This window comes from Patagioenas fasciata, chromosome 2 (assembly GCF_037038585.1).
Source record: "Patagioenas fasciata isolate bPatFas1 chromosome 2, bPatFas1.hap1, whole genome shotgun sequence".
NCBI classification, from domain to species: Eukaryota; Metazoa; Chordata; class Aves; order Columbiformes; family Columbidae; genus Patagioenas; species Patagioenas fasciata.
The window spans coordinates 38,334,355-38,351,672 of NC_092521.1; the positions used below are offsets into that span (position 1 = coordinate 38,334,355).

The 17,318-nt window shown below is 46.5% G+C and overlaps 1 protein-coding gene and 1 long non-coding RNA gene across 2 annotated transcripts; both read right to left on the reverse strand.

The window, feature by feature from the left end:
* Positions 1–219: 219 nt before the first annotated feature.
* LOC139827316 (uncharacterized) lies at positions 220–9,068 on the reverse strand. The gene is made up of 3 exons (XM_071805495.1): positions 6,030–9,068; positions 4,834–4,900; positions 220–1,915 (listed from the first exon to the last, which is right to left on the reverse strand). The coding sequence occupies exon 1, from the start codon at positions 9,066–9,068 to the stop codon at positions 7,959–7,961; it is 1,110 nt and encodes a 369-aa protein (XP_071661596.1). The 3' UTR covers positions 220–1,915; positions 4,834–4,900; positions 6,030–7,958.
* Positions 9,069–9,442: 374 nt separating this feature from the next.
* Positions 9,443–12,115, reverse strand: LOC139827155 (uncharacterized). The gene is made up of 2 exons (XR_011737411.1): positions 11,696–12,115; positions 9,443–11,086 (listed from the first exon to the last, which is right to left on the reverse strand). It is a non-coding gene; the product is annotated as an uncharacterized lncRNA (long non-coding RNA).
* Between the last annotated feature and the right edge of the window lie 5,203 nt (positions 12,116–17,318).

A 17,318-nucleotide genomic window follows, 5' to 3' on the forward strand; every position in this document is an offset into this window, starting at 1 on the left:
CTCACTAGTGATAGGAAGGCACAGCAACTCTGCATGCAACTCAGGCATTTCAGTCCCATCCCCTCTCACTGAGAGTTAGAAGGTTCATTTCACCCAGCTTTACTCCTGATACTGAATAGTGTTGATGGTTAAAACCCCACCTTGTCTTCCTCAGCCAGAAGTGCAGTGGTCGCTAGTAGGACAATTTCTAAAATTAAGGAAAATGTAGGAATCATAGGATGCAAACTCTGAAACACAATAAGGAAATGGAGAATTTCAGACGGGGAACGTGCAATACTGTTGTGCATTACACTGATTTGTGTTACATTAATTGATGTATCCAGTTCTGGGCCTTTCAGTTCCAGATGGACAGGGAACTGCTGGAGAGAGTCCAGCGCAGAGCAACAAAGATGATTGAGGGAGTGGAGCATCTCCCTTATGAGGAAAGGCTGAGAAGCTGGGTCTCTTTAGCTTGGAGAAGAGGAGACTGAGGGGTGACTGCATTAATGTTTATAAATATATAAAGGGTGAGAGTCATGAGGATGGAGGCAGGCTCTTCTCAGTGACAACCAATGGTAAGGCAAAGGGTAATGGGTGCAAACTGGAACACAAGAGGTTCCACTTAAATTTGAGAAGAAATCTTCTCAATGAGGGTTACAGAGTACTGGAACAGGCTGCCCAAGGAGGTTGTGGAGTCTCCTTCTCTGGAGACATTCAAAACCCACCGGACACATTCCTGTGTAACCTTATCTAGGTGTTTCTGCTCCAGCAGGGGGATTGGACTAAATGATCTTTTGAGGTCCCTTCCAATTCCTAACACTCTGTGATTCTGTGATCATATGTAACACAATAATTTAATGTTTCTGTATAATTCTAGCAGATTCAAAGCCATCTTCCAAACGTTCATTCTGTAGGGGTTTCTCAGAAAATTTTCAAAACATCAGCCATCTTTCATTTTCATTGATAAGGCTGTTCTGACACTTGTAAGTGCTTCACTGTTGACTTTTCTTGCCTGGATTAATCTTCTGCTCTCCTTTTTCATCGGTCTTTCTAAGTTCCAGGTCTGGACATACATGAGCAGAAGGAATGATTTGTCCTCCTGTGCCTTAGCAGACTCTCGTATCCCCTCCTCCAAGGCGGTCTTTGGGCTGAAATTACATTCCCAGCACTCAAGGTTTATCCCCGCTCACCATCCATTATGGTTGGACTAGATGATCCTGAGGGTCTCTTCCAAACTGAAATGATTCTATGATTCTATCTCCTCTGCCCTTCATCCCGTATCATGTGGCTCAAGGAAGAAATAAGCTGCAGTCAGGAATCCAACAGACACAGCTTCATCTGACATGCTCAGCGGAAGTTTCAGATTTCGGTAGAAAAAGGCTCTTCAAAGGCATCCCTTATCCACTTGAGATCTGTCTGTGGTTCTTGCTTGCTGGACAGAAATGTTCTTATATTTTGAGAGAATGACTGCTTGAACAAAAACATGTGCACATGGATACACATAAATCTAGTGATTTTTTGTGTTTGCCCACAAAGTGTTAATGTTTACTGGAAAGAAACTTGCTTGCACAAATGTCTTGAGCTGAAGGTAAAAGGATAAGCATATGCAACTGAAGAAAATGTATTTTAAATTAAAAAAAAAAATCACAGTTTTATTGCTCTTTGAGCTATTTGTCTACTTTCTGTGCTTCTCCATATTGTGGTATGAACTTCTGAAGTTGCAGAATTCTCTTCAATTAACTTTGTACAGAATCTCAGTCCTTATTTCTACTCAAGACCAGCTGCAATCTTCCTAATAAATACTCAGCTTCTGTATTCCCCTAATATTCCAGGCACTTTGTGGTTTCCATGCAGATGTGCTTGCATAGTCTTTCATCTTTTCTCCTTCACATCCAGGCATAGAATAGCCTTCATTTTTCAGGCTCATGTGTTATATCTGGAAAGACAGTAGTGTCTGTAGTTTAAGAAGGTAAAAACAGTTAGGCATTTTCAGTTCTAACCTCTTGTTCTCCTGCATTTAGGATTTCCTCAGACTTTTGCATCCTTAGGTGACTTTTCTCCAATGCTTGCTTTGTCTTTGGATTGAGGGAAAATAAAAATATTTTTATTATATAAAAGTTGTATATTGCTGAATATTATAATAAAATGTAACATGCCTTTATGGACTGTTAATTGTTTGAAAATGGATGAATTTTAATATAATTGATACCTGGGGTGTATTTATTTATCCATATTTTGAACCTATATATGCTTGTGTGTGAATCACCATGTAGACAAAACCAATATGTATGATCTCTGATGTGCATTTAATCATAAACATCCAGAACAGTGGTTCTCTCATTGCCTGCGGTTAACGGAACATAAACCTTGCTAAATGTACTTATTTCAGTCCACAAAATCCATATTAAAAAAACCCCACAACTTTGTATTTTCCTTATCTCTTTGCTTAAAATCAGAAAAAAATGATAAAGAGAAAAGCTTTTGAATCCCTTGATTGGGAAAATTTATTTCCAGCGCTGTTAACAAAGCCATAACATACCCTGATTTTCTGTTCCTGTAAGCTTGCAATATTCTTGACATATTAAAGGCTATGTCATTATGCAAGTTTTGCATAATGACTGAAGGAACACTTCAAAGAGGAACAGAGGGCTGTTTGCATAACAGTGTATTGAGGATTTTCTAATAATTTTTAAAGAATAAAATGCTTATTCATTGAAACCAAACAGTGAAACAGTACATTTTGATAAATTATTCAACTCAAAACCACCTTGAACTAGTGGATTAAAACCCCCTGTCAACATTTTATTTTATTTGAAAATATTTCTCTTCCCTTTCTTTGTTTCTCCATGTATTTTTTTTTATTCTTCCCATTTCTCTCTCTCTTCCTCTCTTTCTCTCTTGTTCTTGCTCTCTTGCTCTCATTCTTTCTCTTTCTCTTATTCTCTCATTCTTTCTCTTTCTCTCATTCTCTCATTCTTTCTCTTTCTCTCATTCTCTCTTTCGAAACAATCTTTTATTTTACATTTAGAGCTCACAAATACATTGAAATATTTTTCATGATCCAGGTTGAGATCAATTTTCTTTCTTTCTTTCTTCATTTTTTTGTCATTTCCACATTAGAAAAATTATGAGAATGATCTTCCTAATCAATTAATTCAGTTACTCTCAAAATCAGTTCTCCCCACCTCCACCACCTTATGAGAAGGCTATTTATGAATTTAATTCCTTTTATGCCTTTTTTTCTCCTCCAATATAACATTAGTGCTAGCATCCTGTAGTACAATTAGTTCTTTGCCTATCCCAGTGTTGTTTCTCTCGAGTATTTGCCAAGAGCCACCAGACCTCCCCTATGACTTCACTTTGCTAAGCTGACAAATCAAGCTCTTGCAATGACCTCATGGATTGGAGGTTCTTCATCCTCTTTGCTGTCTTGGCAGCCCTTTGCCTGACCATGACTGATCAGATTGTATTTAATATTCCCAATGAAGGCTTTCCTGCACCTAGACTTTCAGCATAAAATAATTTCCTCTAATAGCATTCCACTGCCTTTTTTTTTTTTTTGTGTACCTGGCATACAGATATTATGCAACCAAACGTTATCCCGAGTCTTTTTCCTCCCACTGACTCGAGCCATTTGTAGTCTTAACTTATAACATGAAAAAGTGTTGCTAATTCCAGAGTGTGATCTTCCACATTCTTATGTGATATTTAATTCTGTTTCTATTATTCCTGGTCCTTAAAGTCATTCTGTTCTTTCTTACGTAATATTGCAAAAGTCCTACATTTTTCATAAATCAGGAAAAGTGTTTCTGGGCCATCTCTGCTATTATTATGCATTTATTCTCTTAATGCAGAATTAGTGTTCTATTTTGTGCATATATAGTATGAAGAACCCCCTGGATGCACTTACTTGACTGCACTAAGCATGTAGTGTGAACAGTGGCCTTGGTGACACCAGTTACTCGTGTGAGTAGTGTGAACCTTCAGCTCACATGGATTCCATAGTCTCAAAGTGTCTGTCCTGTCCTGGCAGCCAGGGGAGCTCTGAGAACATGGGGCATCTCACCCTTGTATGTAGCTGTGGGCCCTGAGCAGGGCTTGGATCTGCAGTATGTGCTGCAGACCCATCTTAAATCAAGACTTCATGTAGGAAGGATGGAATTGTTTTCCAAGCATGTTTTGCATCCTACGTGCTTTGGATCTTCATCCTGTGTGTTTAAACCTTGCTCTTGGTTTTAAGAATGCAACATCTTGCTAAAAAGTCAAGCTTACTAAGATCAAGCTTGTGAATCGAGCCTTGTGCAGAAGATGTATCTGAACAGACACATACCGTATTTTGACTCTATACTGACCATGATAAAATTAACACACACTTCTTCTTACATGACAGGTTAAAAAGTCAGAATTTCTAAGTATTTCCCGAATACTTGTGGCCTGAAAACTGTACCCAGTTTCATCGACTTGACTAAGAGAGGGAATCTGACATTTTAATTGCTTGAAATTGAGCAAAATAAATGCAAAGAAGCAAAAGTCTCTGATTTGTCTGTTTTCTTTTGGGATTTTGGCACTCTTTTCAAGGAAATTATTTATTCTGATTGGACTTTAGAATCCTCTGCAGAACAGAGATGAGGAACTATCAATCTTTAAAATAGGTCACTATCTCACTAATTATTGCTTTAATTAGTGACAGCCACATAATTATTTTTTTCTTTTTTCTTTTTTTTTTTAAATACCAGTCAGAGTTATCCTAATTTTACTAATTTTCAAGAAGTTGTGCCCTTGATTTTTAATGGAACTCACCCAGTCTTTCAGATTACCTGGAAGTGTACAGGGTAAAAAATATAAAGTCTTTACCTTTTGTTTTGTTGTCACATCTGCTCTTTTCATTTTATCCACAAACAGTAGACTGAACATATATGGTCTAGAAAAAGAGCAAATAGCAAGAAGTTCTTAATTAGGTTTGGAAAACTATGGTGCAAAGGTAAGAGTGTTTTACAATGACCTGTGTGCTCACTAAAAAATGTTCTGTCATCTGATTGCCTTGTACTTTGAATATATAACAGTAAATCATATAATAAATCTTTAAAGGGTCCAAAATTACTTTAAATACCTCTAATAGATCTAGTTTGTGAGATCAGAATGATGTATGCAGGAAGTTTTAGGTTCAGGAAAGACTGAACAGTTATTTTACGCAGGTTATACAAAATGAGATATCATAGTGGTTTGTCATAATCTTTTGAAGTAGGAAATACCTACGTATTTTAGGTTTTTCCATGTTCCAAGCACTGTAGGGATGTCTTCTAAGAATTCTGTAATTCCCTCCTAGAATTGCTATGAAGTTGATGCTATTGCCTTGCTTACTAACTTCTTTACTAGCTGCATTCATCAAGATCAGTTTAAATGTACACTCGTTAGCTGCTGTGAATAGAATATTTAATCTTGTATTTTCTTGTACAGAACACATAAACAAAACCTGCTAGTGATGGAGTTAACAACCTTAGATTACATTTTAAGTGCTTTTGTACAAGCATTAAGTGTCTATTTAAGGTAATATTATTTAACATATAACCTGCACTTCATGACCTAATGAACAGAATTAGTTTAATACAAAGAATTATAAACCAACTTTAGCATGTACAGTACATGAAGTTAATTTGGAAGTTTCCTGGTGCTAGTGAAAATTTCCTTAGTTACATTTTCAAGTATTTTACAGTAACAGTGTATTTCAAATTTTGTATTTCTTCCCAATTTTTTGATTGTGGGAGTTATGTAGGTTGGTTTTATGGTTTTGTTTTGTTGTTATTGTTGTTTTTAAGACTATTTCAGACACACAGGTATTTACTATTAAGAAGAGCTGTACTTTTATTACCCACCATGCTTTTAAAGCAATTTCTGATTAAGAGAGAATTAATTCATGTTAGACCGAAAATTGCTATCTCTATTATCTCACTCAGTTATCGCAGTAATTTATCACTGTCAGTGGAGATAAGCAATACAAGCAAAATTTAAGGAAGTTTATGCAGAGTGTGAAAATGAATCTCATGCCATACCTTGCTGGCTGGCTCATCCGTTCTCCCGCAGTCATGCACTGGGCCTTGAAGTGCAGGACACTGTGTTTCTCCTCTGCGTCTCTGAGCGAAGGCATCGGGGAAGATCCTGCTCTTGGGGCAGGGGCTGCAGGGTGGAGGCCGTGGAAGAGTGCTCGTTCTGCTTATCGCCTGACTTACCTGCACTCTACGCCTTTCTTAGCCACCAGCTTGAATACAGGAGAACAAGTGAAACAAATTGAAAAGTTGGCATTTAATCAGGCTGATTCATAAGCTGAATTAAATGCTTAATTTTAAATTTTTGAAGAGTGCTGGCCTGTCTCTGTAACTGAGCAATGCCTTAACTTTGCCCTTTGTAATAGTAGGACTGTTTGTCCCTGAGTTAATCTGGTGCCCCGGTCTGTGTAAACAGCTAGTAAGCAAGCACTAGCCCTTCATATTTTGGTGTCACAGCTCATATTCTACAGCAGCGAATTTACACGAGAGGGATAGCCTTGTTTTCTATTGGGCAGGCACGGAAAGTCAACTTTCCTCACTCTGCATTTCAAAATATCTAGAATTACGTGCATTTAACGTTTCGAGGCTATTTTTCTTTCAAAACGCAGCTTCTGGACCGCTCCTACCCGAAGTTGGCCTCGAGCTCCCGCCGCCGAAGGAGCTCGGCGCTCGGCCGCCAGGCGGCGCTGCCGTAGCGGCGGTGGGCGGGGCGGAGCGTCCCGCCCCTCCCCCACAGCCCGCCCGGCTCCCGCAGCCCCGGGCACCGCAGGATGGAAAAACGGAATAAAAAAAAAAAAAAAAAGGAAAAAGGAGAGGGTGTCTTAACGCTTCTGACTGCAGAGGGGCTGACAGGCAGCGCTTCTACTCTCGTCCCCGTGGGAAGCCATGATTGACTTAGTCTCGGAAATCAGGCTACCCCGAGGAAAAATTGCTGAGGGAAGGGGTTTCGTTCCGTTTTCAGAGCAAGAAGGAAAGTCATGAATATTAAATGCAGGTTACTTTCAGATGCCGCCACCAGAACCTCAATACTCCTCAATACTCCTGTGGCAGCAATATGACATCAGGGGGAAAAATATGCATGCCATCCAAGGATGGCACGGTGCATCACATGGGTCTTCCGCCCTTGCTTACATCCATTTTTTATGTGCTACATCATCATCACCACCATTATTATTGCTACTGCAGTTTAGAAGGCAGCAAGGTTCCCTGTTTCTGGAAGCTCTCCAAAAGAAAGCTCCATCTATTCCAAAGAAAGTTCCATTTCTTTCCAAGCTTTAAGAAATATTTTAAAGGCTAGATTGCGACTTGGGCAGTGGCAGGCTCACTTACATATTTGTGTTTCTTTTGCTATGGAAAAACATCATATTTATAATGAATCTTCAGCATCAATTCCCAAGAAGAAAAAAAAGTAAAGTGACCTTTGGCGGGCATAATGCCGCGATGCAGGGGTGGTCAGCCCATGTTCATAATCCTGCAAAGAGTTTCATAGAATGTTAGGGATTGGAGTGTTTCAGGTTGCTCAGGACACACTGCATTTAAAAGCCCTCCCTGCTCTCTACCTGTATAAGGGTCAATCACAACTGCAGGTTATTCTGGCTCACACACGAACAGGCAAAGATGAACTTTTCCCTGCATGGTTCTCCTGAGATCCGGTGAAGCTCTAGGTCTTGCAAAGGAAATATAAGCAAGAAGTGATGAACAGAACTCATAACAATCTGAGGCTGCTTAGATAGACACACACAAATGTGTGTACAAGTGTGTAGGTAGATGTGTGCATGTATACAGATATCTCAAAGCAAAAAATAAGAACAGCGATGTGGTGTAGCAGGTGCAGGCAATGTATCAGGAGATACTTGACCTCCAACTTGCTGAGCTGGAGAGAAGGGTCAAAGTAGCCTGTGTGCTTCATCTGTCTGCTGCACCATGCAAAGACGATTACAAGGGGATGCAGAGGCACGAGACTGGGGAAAGGGCAGGGATTGTCCCCTTTATCCCCTTGTAGAGAAGGGTGACCAGTCCAATCTGTAGTCCAGTCTCCGGCAAAAACTCCACTGTGATCAGCGCTGTCTGCTGAGCGCAAGAGGAAAGAGGGCAAAGCCCTCCGACCTCCAGGCGGATAGTATTGTCATCTTTATTGTTCTTGTGGTTATTACTGTTACTTAGTTGTTTTGCCTTATTTAGTGTCTGAGAGCATCCCCTGCCCTTGCAGGCTGTGGCCGCTGTTTGATAGAAGTCAGTGCAGAATAAGGCCCGCCGGAGTGCCCTGTGCTGCCCTGCCTGCTGACGGAACATGGACGGGAGCAGAACAGAGGCCTGCGTCAAATCCGGCTCTTTCAGATGCAGGGCAGAGGCGGACTTGCCGGGAGAGATGCGGTGGGGTATCGACGCGGGGACGCCGTCGGGGCAGGGGCTGTGCACCACGCAGAGGCAAAAGCACAGGCCGAGCTTCTTTCCTGCCCGTTCCGCATCCCTGACCTGCCCGCCGCGTATTCCCCTGCCCTTCAGCCCAATGGGGATGCTGGAGTTTTCTTCTGCCGGGGACTCTCCCGCCCCACCGGGCAGCCGAGGCCGCCGGGACGTGCCTTCCCGGACTGGGGCGGACGGTCTCGGCGGGCGGCGGCGGGAACTCAGCACCGCCGCCAGCACCAGGGACAGCGCCGGCAGCGGCCGCGGCCCCCACCCCGGGCCCGCCGCTCCTTTGTTCCGCCGCCGGCGAGACCCCGAGGAACAAAGGCTTCCGCCGCCGACGGTGCGGGGACCCCGGCCTCTTCCCTCCCCGCACCCTCCGCTCACCCCGACGACGTGTCCCCGCCACGGCCGCCGCCTCCGCCTGAGCCGCGTCTTCGGTGCCCCGGCCGCACACGCACGTGCCCCCGCGCACGCTGCGCTGCCGCCGCTGCCCCCCCACCGCCCGCTCCCGCCCCTGCGCTGCCCCGCACACCCTACTCCACTGCCGCCCCCCCGCTCCGTGCTCGTAAGCCACCGCCTCGCTCCTCGCCTGCCGCCCAGCCCTGCGCACAAAGCCGGCACACCGCTCCGCTGCATCCCGCCACACCGCTGACCTCCGGCACCGCTCTGCGCCGCTCTCCCCGCGCCGTGCCCACACGCTACCCTCAAGCCACCCCCGCGCAACCTCCGCACACTCCTTCGCGTATCCACGCTGCCCCTCTCCCTCTGCACGTTGCTCAGCCGTAGTGGCCCCTCTGCCCCCGCGATATCCCACCCCGTTCACCAACGCTGCTCATGGCTCTGCTGGTCCGCGGCACAGATGCTGCTCCGCTGACCCCTGCGCACCGTTCCTCTGCCCCAGGGCCCACATTCCTCGGCTTTCAGTGGAACCTCGCAAGAGGAGGAGCCATTACCGAGAGGGCACTCCTAGCTATCTGCTGGGTGATGCGCAAAGAACAATCCTCGCCATGGTAATATCAGAAAATGTATTTATTTCCCATTAATCGACTTTACATGGTTTAACCCAGGAAAGAGAGAGGTCGAGTCACCACTGCCTTGAAAAACCACCACGGCTACCGCACCGCTCCGGTACTCCCCCACGGCCCCGTTACCTGCTGCTGACAGCTGCCCCAGCGGGCGCCCATCCCCCGGTAGCGGTCATCTCTTCTCCACTGGGCTGAGCTGTTCAGTCCGCCAGTCTTGTTTAATCTCGGTTTTCGCAGGTGAGTACAGACTGTCGAGGTCTTTATTGCTTTCTGTCGCTTTTTTTTTTTTAATGTGATTTTTAACTTATTGATATTACGTTTATTATTAGCGCTATTATTATGCTATATTCTAGCGCGAGCTTTCATGCTGCCTTGAGGATCCGCTCTTGGCATTCACCGCGTGCCTTAATTGTATGACATTAAATCAAGGTCCGCTGTGAACACGGAGAGTCAGAGCCTGGGAGAGCCCTCTCTCTCTCTCTTTCTCTGGAAACAGAACTGCAACTGATCCCCGGAAAAGGAAAAAAAAAAAAAAAGGGGGTGGGAAAAAAAAAGAAAAAAAAAAAACAGAAAAAAATCTATTTCCCCTCCGCCCTAATTCCATCCTGTCCTGGGATGGATGTAATTCGCGCTCGAGTTTTCTTACTAGCCCTTCTTACTAGCCCTTCTTTTGTTTGCAATGTCCAGGAAGCTGTTAAATATGTATTTAATGGATTAAAAAAAAAAAAAAAGAAAAAAGAAATTAAGCGTGTGCCTATTACACACTTCCAGGCGACTACTTTACTTTCGTGAGCGTCTTCGGGTGATTTTAAACGCAGGAGTTGGTCTTCCGGGACTCGACGTTTCCGATTTGGTAGCCGTGGCTGGGAGGGATGGTGTCTCTCCGGCTGTCTCGGTTCTCCTGGTCCTGCGGCTCAGCTCGGGCGCGGGCGGTGGGAGTCCGCATCCCCAGAGTATCCCCGCTCTTCTCGACCCGGGGGCAAGAGGGGGTCTTTCGGCGGTGGAAAATGAAAGAGCAGGACGTGTAATCTTTCTTTGTAAAGAGGAAGAAAATTTAACTCAGTTGCACCTGCCCCTTTCCCGGGAGGGTCTGGGCAGCCCATATGGCCTGCCTGCACTAAACTGGGCAAGCGAGGAAATCAGGGGTGAAGTCATTACAGCCATTTAAAAAAAAAAAAAAAAAAGGGGGGGGGGGAACCACACACAAAAAAAAAGCACCAAAAAAACCCCAAACAAACAAACCAAACAAAAAGAAACACCCTATGCTTTTATTATCATTATTACGCTATTGCCATCTTTCATTGCTCAGGACGAGAACCATTCCTTTTAGGTGCCGATGGCACGCCGGGAAGAGCGGGGCGGCCAGGCACCGTGAATCGCCCTGTGGACTCGACCCTGGCTGGACCCCAGGAACCGGGCGGGCTGACCTCTATTGCTACCTCGACGCCAGGGCCCGGGAGAGAGAGAGGAGGCGAAACGGGCTGTGCTGCGGCTACCGGCGGCGGCGGGCGGGCTCCGGCGGCGAGCTGGGCTTCCCGAAGACTTTCCCGTAGCTTGCCGAGGCATTCAGGGGTAAACTGGGCAGGTGGCTCCGGGCCCCTCGGCACCGCAGCTCCTGCGTGCGGCCGCCTGGAAAATAGACAAAGCGAGAGCGTTAGAAAGGCAGGCGGGGAGGGAAGGGCGCCGGGAGCCCGCACGCCTCGCGGTTGCCAATGACAAAAGGGAGAGAGGGGGGAGTCAGAGCAGGGGAAGGGCGGGGAGGAAAGGGGAAGGGGAGGAAGGGAAGGAAGGAAGGAAAGGGGGGCCACACGGACTGACGCGGAGCTAGAGCCGGTCAGACCCGAGCCTCCGGGGCTGCTCGCTTCGCGGCCCAGGGGGACCAGCGGAACGCCCATCACCGCAGCGCCGGGGCCAGTGGGCGCCTGGCTCTCTGCAGTGCTATGGGAACTGGCCAGCCGCGGGGACTCGCAGAGGGCAACCTCTCTGCCCGCCGCTACAAAAATCCCTGGACAGCAAACCTAGGAGAACGCTTAAAAAAAAAAAAAAAAAAAAGGACGAGGGGGCTTGAGGGGAAATGGATGGGAACAGCAGTTCCCCCTTCTTTCCCGGCTTGAGGATCGTATGAGAGCAAAGAGCGAAATGCATGGGGAGAAATCCAAACACCCAGATAAAAATACGAGTTATGAACCCACTCAAAATATATTTAAAAAATAGCAATAAAAAAGAAAACAGTCAAACCTGCCGAATGCTGGCGGCTCCTCACCACCCAGTCGGAGCCGAGGAGCTCAGGAGAGCAGGAGAGCCCCTCTAGCTGCTTTCGGGGGGCATAAAGCCGTCCGGTCTCTCCCCCTCGCTTGCTGCTCCAGAATTAGGGATTAATGCCTCTCCAGCCAAACAAATAAGGCATCTGCCTTCAGTACAAGAGGATTACACGGGGCTGCTGACGTCACCAGCCAGGCAGATGTTGGCTCCCAAAGTCCTGATCATCTCCCGTGTCCTTGAAACCCGGCACAGTCCCAGCCCCGCGCCGACCGGCCGGGTCCCTGCAAGGTCGAGGGGGACCTGCTCGGAGAGGACCCCGCGGAGTCGCTCTCTCCCCAAACGTTCTCTCTCATCGTGGTGAGAGAAAGGTGTGAAAAGTCAAACCCGGCAGAAAGTTTAACCCTCCCCCTACCATCCGTGTCCTCTCCACCCTCCCCCCCCGCCTTCCTCCCACCTCCCCAAACTCAATGTCACATGAATCTGTACAGTCATAGCGAGCAAGAGGAGTCTGGTCCTCGGCTCACCCAGAGGCCACCCCTCCCCTCACGGCAGCCAACCCCCACTAACTGCGGCACTGCCGCGTCCCCTGGCCCCACACCGCCCCAACCTCTGGCCCGTTCCACCCCGGAGCCCGGCACCGGGTCAGGAGCGCAGGAGAGCCGGGCCGGGCCGAGACCACACGGGCTTTGTTCCCGCTGTGTTCGTCCCGCCGGGGCAGCGGCGGGCACCGGACAGCATCCGCTGTCTGGCCGTGCTGGGACAGCGCCCTCCGACTGATTCGAGATGCCTCTGCGGCAGGCAGACCCCTTCGGGCGGGCGGCAAACAGGGCCAGGCCGTGCCGAGTGCGGGCAGAGAATGCGGAGGTTGCTCAAGGTCTCCTCTCACCGGGGGCCGACGGGAGGTACAGAAGTAGGGTTTTTTCCTCTGGCTAAAGGACTTCGAGACTGTGTTTGTGCGATTCTTAGGCAGAACAGCTTGTAATTATTGGAGGCGAGCCCTGAGTTTTTTGACACCTATTCTGGAGCTGTGGGGTGAGTTGGAAATGCCGTAAAGTGGATCTGAAAGGGGAGTCCAATTAGAAGCATGATCAAAATAAAAAAAAAAAAAAAAAGAAATTTGCCTGAGAGCCATGTCTGTTGCCTTTGCTGTGACATAAAGTCCATGACTCATCATCTCTAGTCCCTTTGCATCAAACAATGGTTTCAATCATTTCAGTACCGCAGAAAGGCAAATTAAATGATGTGACATAACGGAGTGGGATGAAGAAGAAGGGATCGCTAGTACCTAGGCTCCTGTTGGGTTGTTGTTCAAAGGAGCTGTTTTATAGATCAGTTCCATATTATCCTTGTCTGTCAAAGTGGCATTTAATTTTTCCAATTGTGGAACTTGGTCACTGATAAAATCAATTTAATTTACACCACTGTCATTCAGCCCATCTGAGTAGTACATTTATTTTTGGCTCGGAGTTGATGGGGAAAAAAAAAAAGCAATCGTATGCAGAACGGAGAGATCTTTTTACTTCTTTTGCGGATAGCCAGAGGAGCAAACACTAACATGGCATTTTATTAGATCTTGGACTAGTGCAGAAGAATTATAAATGTCATTTCTCAAGTCTTTTGTGCGGAAACTTGAGCAGCCATACGAAAAAGAAAACAAAAAAGGCAGGCCAGCATAGTCCCCCGTCTTTTTGTGGGGACGGAGATTCCGATTCACCCCCTTTTTTTCCCGGAGTGACACCGGCCCGGCGGCGCGGCCGGTCCCTGTCCATGGTGCTGACCGGCGGGCGGTAGCGACCGCCCCGCCGCTCCCGCGCTGTCGGCTGCCGCCCGCGGGCCGGGCAACCTGCGGGCTGTCCCGGGCCATTTCTGAAACTGCCGGCGCTTTGCTGTTGTTATTGTTACAATAAGAAATATTTTTTAAAGCTCATAACCTTGGAAGGAGGTGCGGGGAGAGGAGGGAGGAATTTGCCTGTCGTGGGTTTTATTTGATATCTCGCCTTTTTCGAAGTGCTTTTAATCACTGACGCCTGGGCAAGCCTACATTATAATGAAAAGCGGTTAATGTCTGACAATGGTCTGCAAACCTCCGATTCTCATTTGTTTCCTTAAACGAATTAACGTGAAAATTCGGACGCGGTTTTTGGTAGCGGCACCTACCTACTGGCTGACCTGAAAAAACCTGACAACATTGCAAACTATTTTTTTCATTGCATGTTACAGCCGTAATAACTTGTACACAATGGTTAAATATGTTCTAAAATCTCACGTAACGTACATGCCTCCTCTTTCCAAGCCTAAAGTTCTTTCTTGTTATTTGGCTACATGAATAAGCACATAGATATGCTCTCTTTCACACACACGTACATATTTGTATACAAAATTTAAATGGTTTAGTGGAATAGTTAAACTGTTCGCGAGTCTTTTCTCAGATGATTTTGCCCTTCCCTCCTCCAACTGTCCAACCTTACTCCATCTTATCATTTTAAAGCAAGGACAGGTCTCGGATTACTATTTCTTCGGTCCCCTGTCTTCTCATAACCTGCTCCCCTGAGTTGAATAACGTGGGCTAAGAACAGCTGAGATTGCCGCTCTGATACAAAAGGCTCTGAAGGCAGCAGCTTTAGAAATTGTAAACTAGCTCTGCGAGGAGAAATGTGTAGGCTCTCTCAAATGTGATGTTGTATTGGCTGGGGAAAAGGCAGAGTTGCAACCATTCACACTTCGTGGGCTCGGAGATTTCTTTCAAAAGAGCCCTGAAGTATTTAGGATTTGGGGGAAAACCCTTGTACCGGAAGAAAATGGCCTAAACACAATAGGACTCGCCATTTTCTTCTTCCAAAGCACAAAGCAGCTCCGCGGTTTCAGCACCACACAAAGAAAGCCCAGTCACTCTGAATTCTCTTACATTTTCCCCCACGATTTCAAAAGCTTTCCCCTCTAACCGATTCGCTTTCCCAGGAGCGCTCACACAGAAATAAAGAAAGGAGGAAGCAGAGGGGGTTGGAAGCAACTAGGCTAGGCGAGAGGGAGACAGTTTTGATCTTAGTTTATTTAAATTAAATCCTGCCAGGGAAAAGTACCACTAATCACATGTACACTTGGGGGGAGTGCGGGGGGAGGGGGGGGAGGGAGGGAGGAAATCCCCAAAAAACAAACCAGCTGGAAAGCTGTTTTGACCACCGCATTCCTTCAAGCTGGGCGGACTCACGTTGCAACACAGCGACTCGAGCAGGACCACGCTGCCTGAGGATGTGTATGTACACACGCAGGAGCGCACCCCCCCCGTGCCAGAAAATTGCCTTTTCAGCCCAGCTAAGCCCACAAATTGATGTCGAAAACAACCCTCTGCCCCCCACTCCGCCGGCAGCCGGCACTCCTCCGCGCCCGCGGGAGCTCCCCGCCCCGGCTGCTGCCTCCGCGCTTCGCTCCGCTCCGCCGCTCTCCCTGCCTTGCGGTTCTGGTTTCTTATCTAAGTAACTCGGCAGAAGACTGATTAGGAGGAGATGATCTTTAAAAGAGAAAAAAAGGAACAAAGAACCAAACCAAATCCGAACAACCTAAACCTAAACCAAAACCAAAGCAGTCTCTCACTATCGCTCTGAAATGCAGGAAGAAATTTTGTACTTACAGTCAGCGCTAAAGTGACTAATCCTCATCCCAGCGTGGTTAGGTGTGTTTGGAGGTTTTTTCCGATCCTTTTACATATACAAATATATATATATATATATAATTTTTTTTTAGTGCTTGTTTGTTCCCGTCGTCCATGGCTCAGAGCGGATGCAAGCAAAACCGACCGGTTAGCAGGAATAATTATAGTAGTGATTTCATTATTGTAAATGCAGCAAAGAGACACGAAGCTGTGTTTCTCCTCATACTTTCTGCTTGGGAACCAGCAGCCCTCAGCTCAGAAAAGCAGGACTCTGTGTGAGTCCCCCCTCCTCTCTGTCTCTCTCTCTCTCCCTCTCTCTCTCTCTCTCTCACACACACATACACACACACACGAACACACACACACACACACACACACACACACTTTTTTTTTTTTTCCTTCCCCCAAAAGAGGGCAGGTCGTTCCCTGAATCCCAATGAGTTAAGTCAGTCACTTTCCTTCGCATGCATCACAGCCTCCTTAGAGCTGCAGGCACAAAAGAGCATTTAGCTGCCTCCAATTTGTGTAGCAGGCCTGTGCTTATTTTTTTTAAAGTATAATTAAATCATGCATTTCATTCAATATAAAAATACCACGTCTCCAACTTTGACGACTGAACCACTAATTGTAACCTTTTAAATAAATTCCTGAACTTGTACACGTACTTAGTCGGTCTGCAGGGGCTTCACAAGAAATTGATGCACAGTATTTCTCAGCTGTACAGACCTGCACCCTGCTTCCTGCAAAGGTCAGAGCTGTACAATCCACAATTACTTTTCAATGAAGTCCTATATCAACAAAATCTCTTTGAAAGGATTATAGGCCTTTTAAGATAAAGCTTTAATCTTAAATATACATGGTGGCATATTCCATATCAATCAAATATGAGGGATTGTTTTAAAAAGTAACTGCACACAAATACACGTGTTTTCATGCGGGGTTACTTTTTTCCAGGTGGACAGAGAAACACGTAAGCATGGCTATACGCACTCCATGTTTCAGCGGCTATTTTATGTGATTCTTTATTGTAGGCAAAACAGGAACATTCATGTGCATGTGTGTGTGTATATACATACGTATATACAAATTTTATTTATATATGTATATATAAATATACGCATACTCATGTATGACAGAGTGTGGTTAGCCTGGCCATGTCAAACGCTGAAACCCGCCGGGCTGGCGGAAGCCTGTCATGAGGCAAATGAAGCTCCAAAGCCAACGAGTGGTGGCCCTCGCCGATGTGGAACTGCAGCCAGAAGAAAGTCAGGTCCGTGCCGCGGGGCGGTGGTCACCGCACGGCCCAGGCTCCCCCCGTCGCTCCGCTCCGCTGTCCGGAGGCCCTGGGGGACCCCCGGAGCCTGCAGGGTGCTGGGGCCACCCCGACATCTTCGTCACCTCAGGAGTTCTTGGCACTTTCTTTGCATCCTTGTCATCGCCTAATTCCAGCTACACTTACTCAAATGGGTGGTAATCCGACTCTAGAGGCGATTAGGGAACCAGAGATAGCTGCATTTAGGATTACCGAAAGGAAATGAAGGAGTCTAATCCACTCCCACCCCTTACGTTACTGGGTTTCAATAAGACCTTATACCACCTTTTAGGATTTTAGACAAATGAAATCGCTTGGAGAAGGGGACAGAAAGAGACCGAGTGATGGAGAGTGTGTTTATCCATTAAAAGAATTGAATAGCAGAGGATAAGGTGAATTGCAAATGCGGTCGAGCTGCTTTCTTCTGCAGCCCAGTAACCTCCGTATTTGAAGGGCCCAAGGCCCGCAGCTTCCTTAGCTCTCTCCTCCGGACCAGGGCAGGTTCAGGAAAGCAACGCTGGAGATACGCGTATGAACTGCAAAATCCATCTAGCATTGATTTGAGCAGCAATATGACACCCCTCTCCACCAAATCGTACACCTCAAAAGCCCAAAGCCCACCATATAAAGCGAAGCTG

Bases quoted from the DNA above. Each gene is read 5' to 3' on its own strand.
- LOC139827316 (XM_071805495.1), bottom strand. From the start codon at position 9,068: ATGCAGCGGAGCGGTGTGCCGGCTTTGTGCGCAGGGCTGGGCGGCAGG.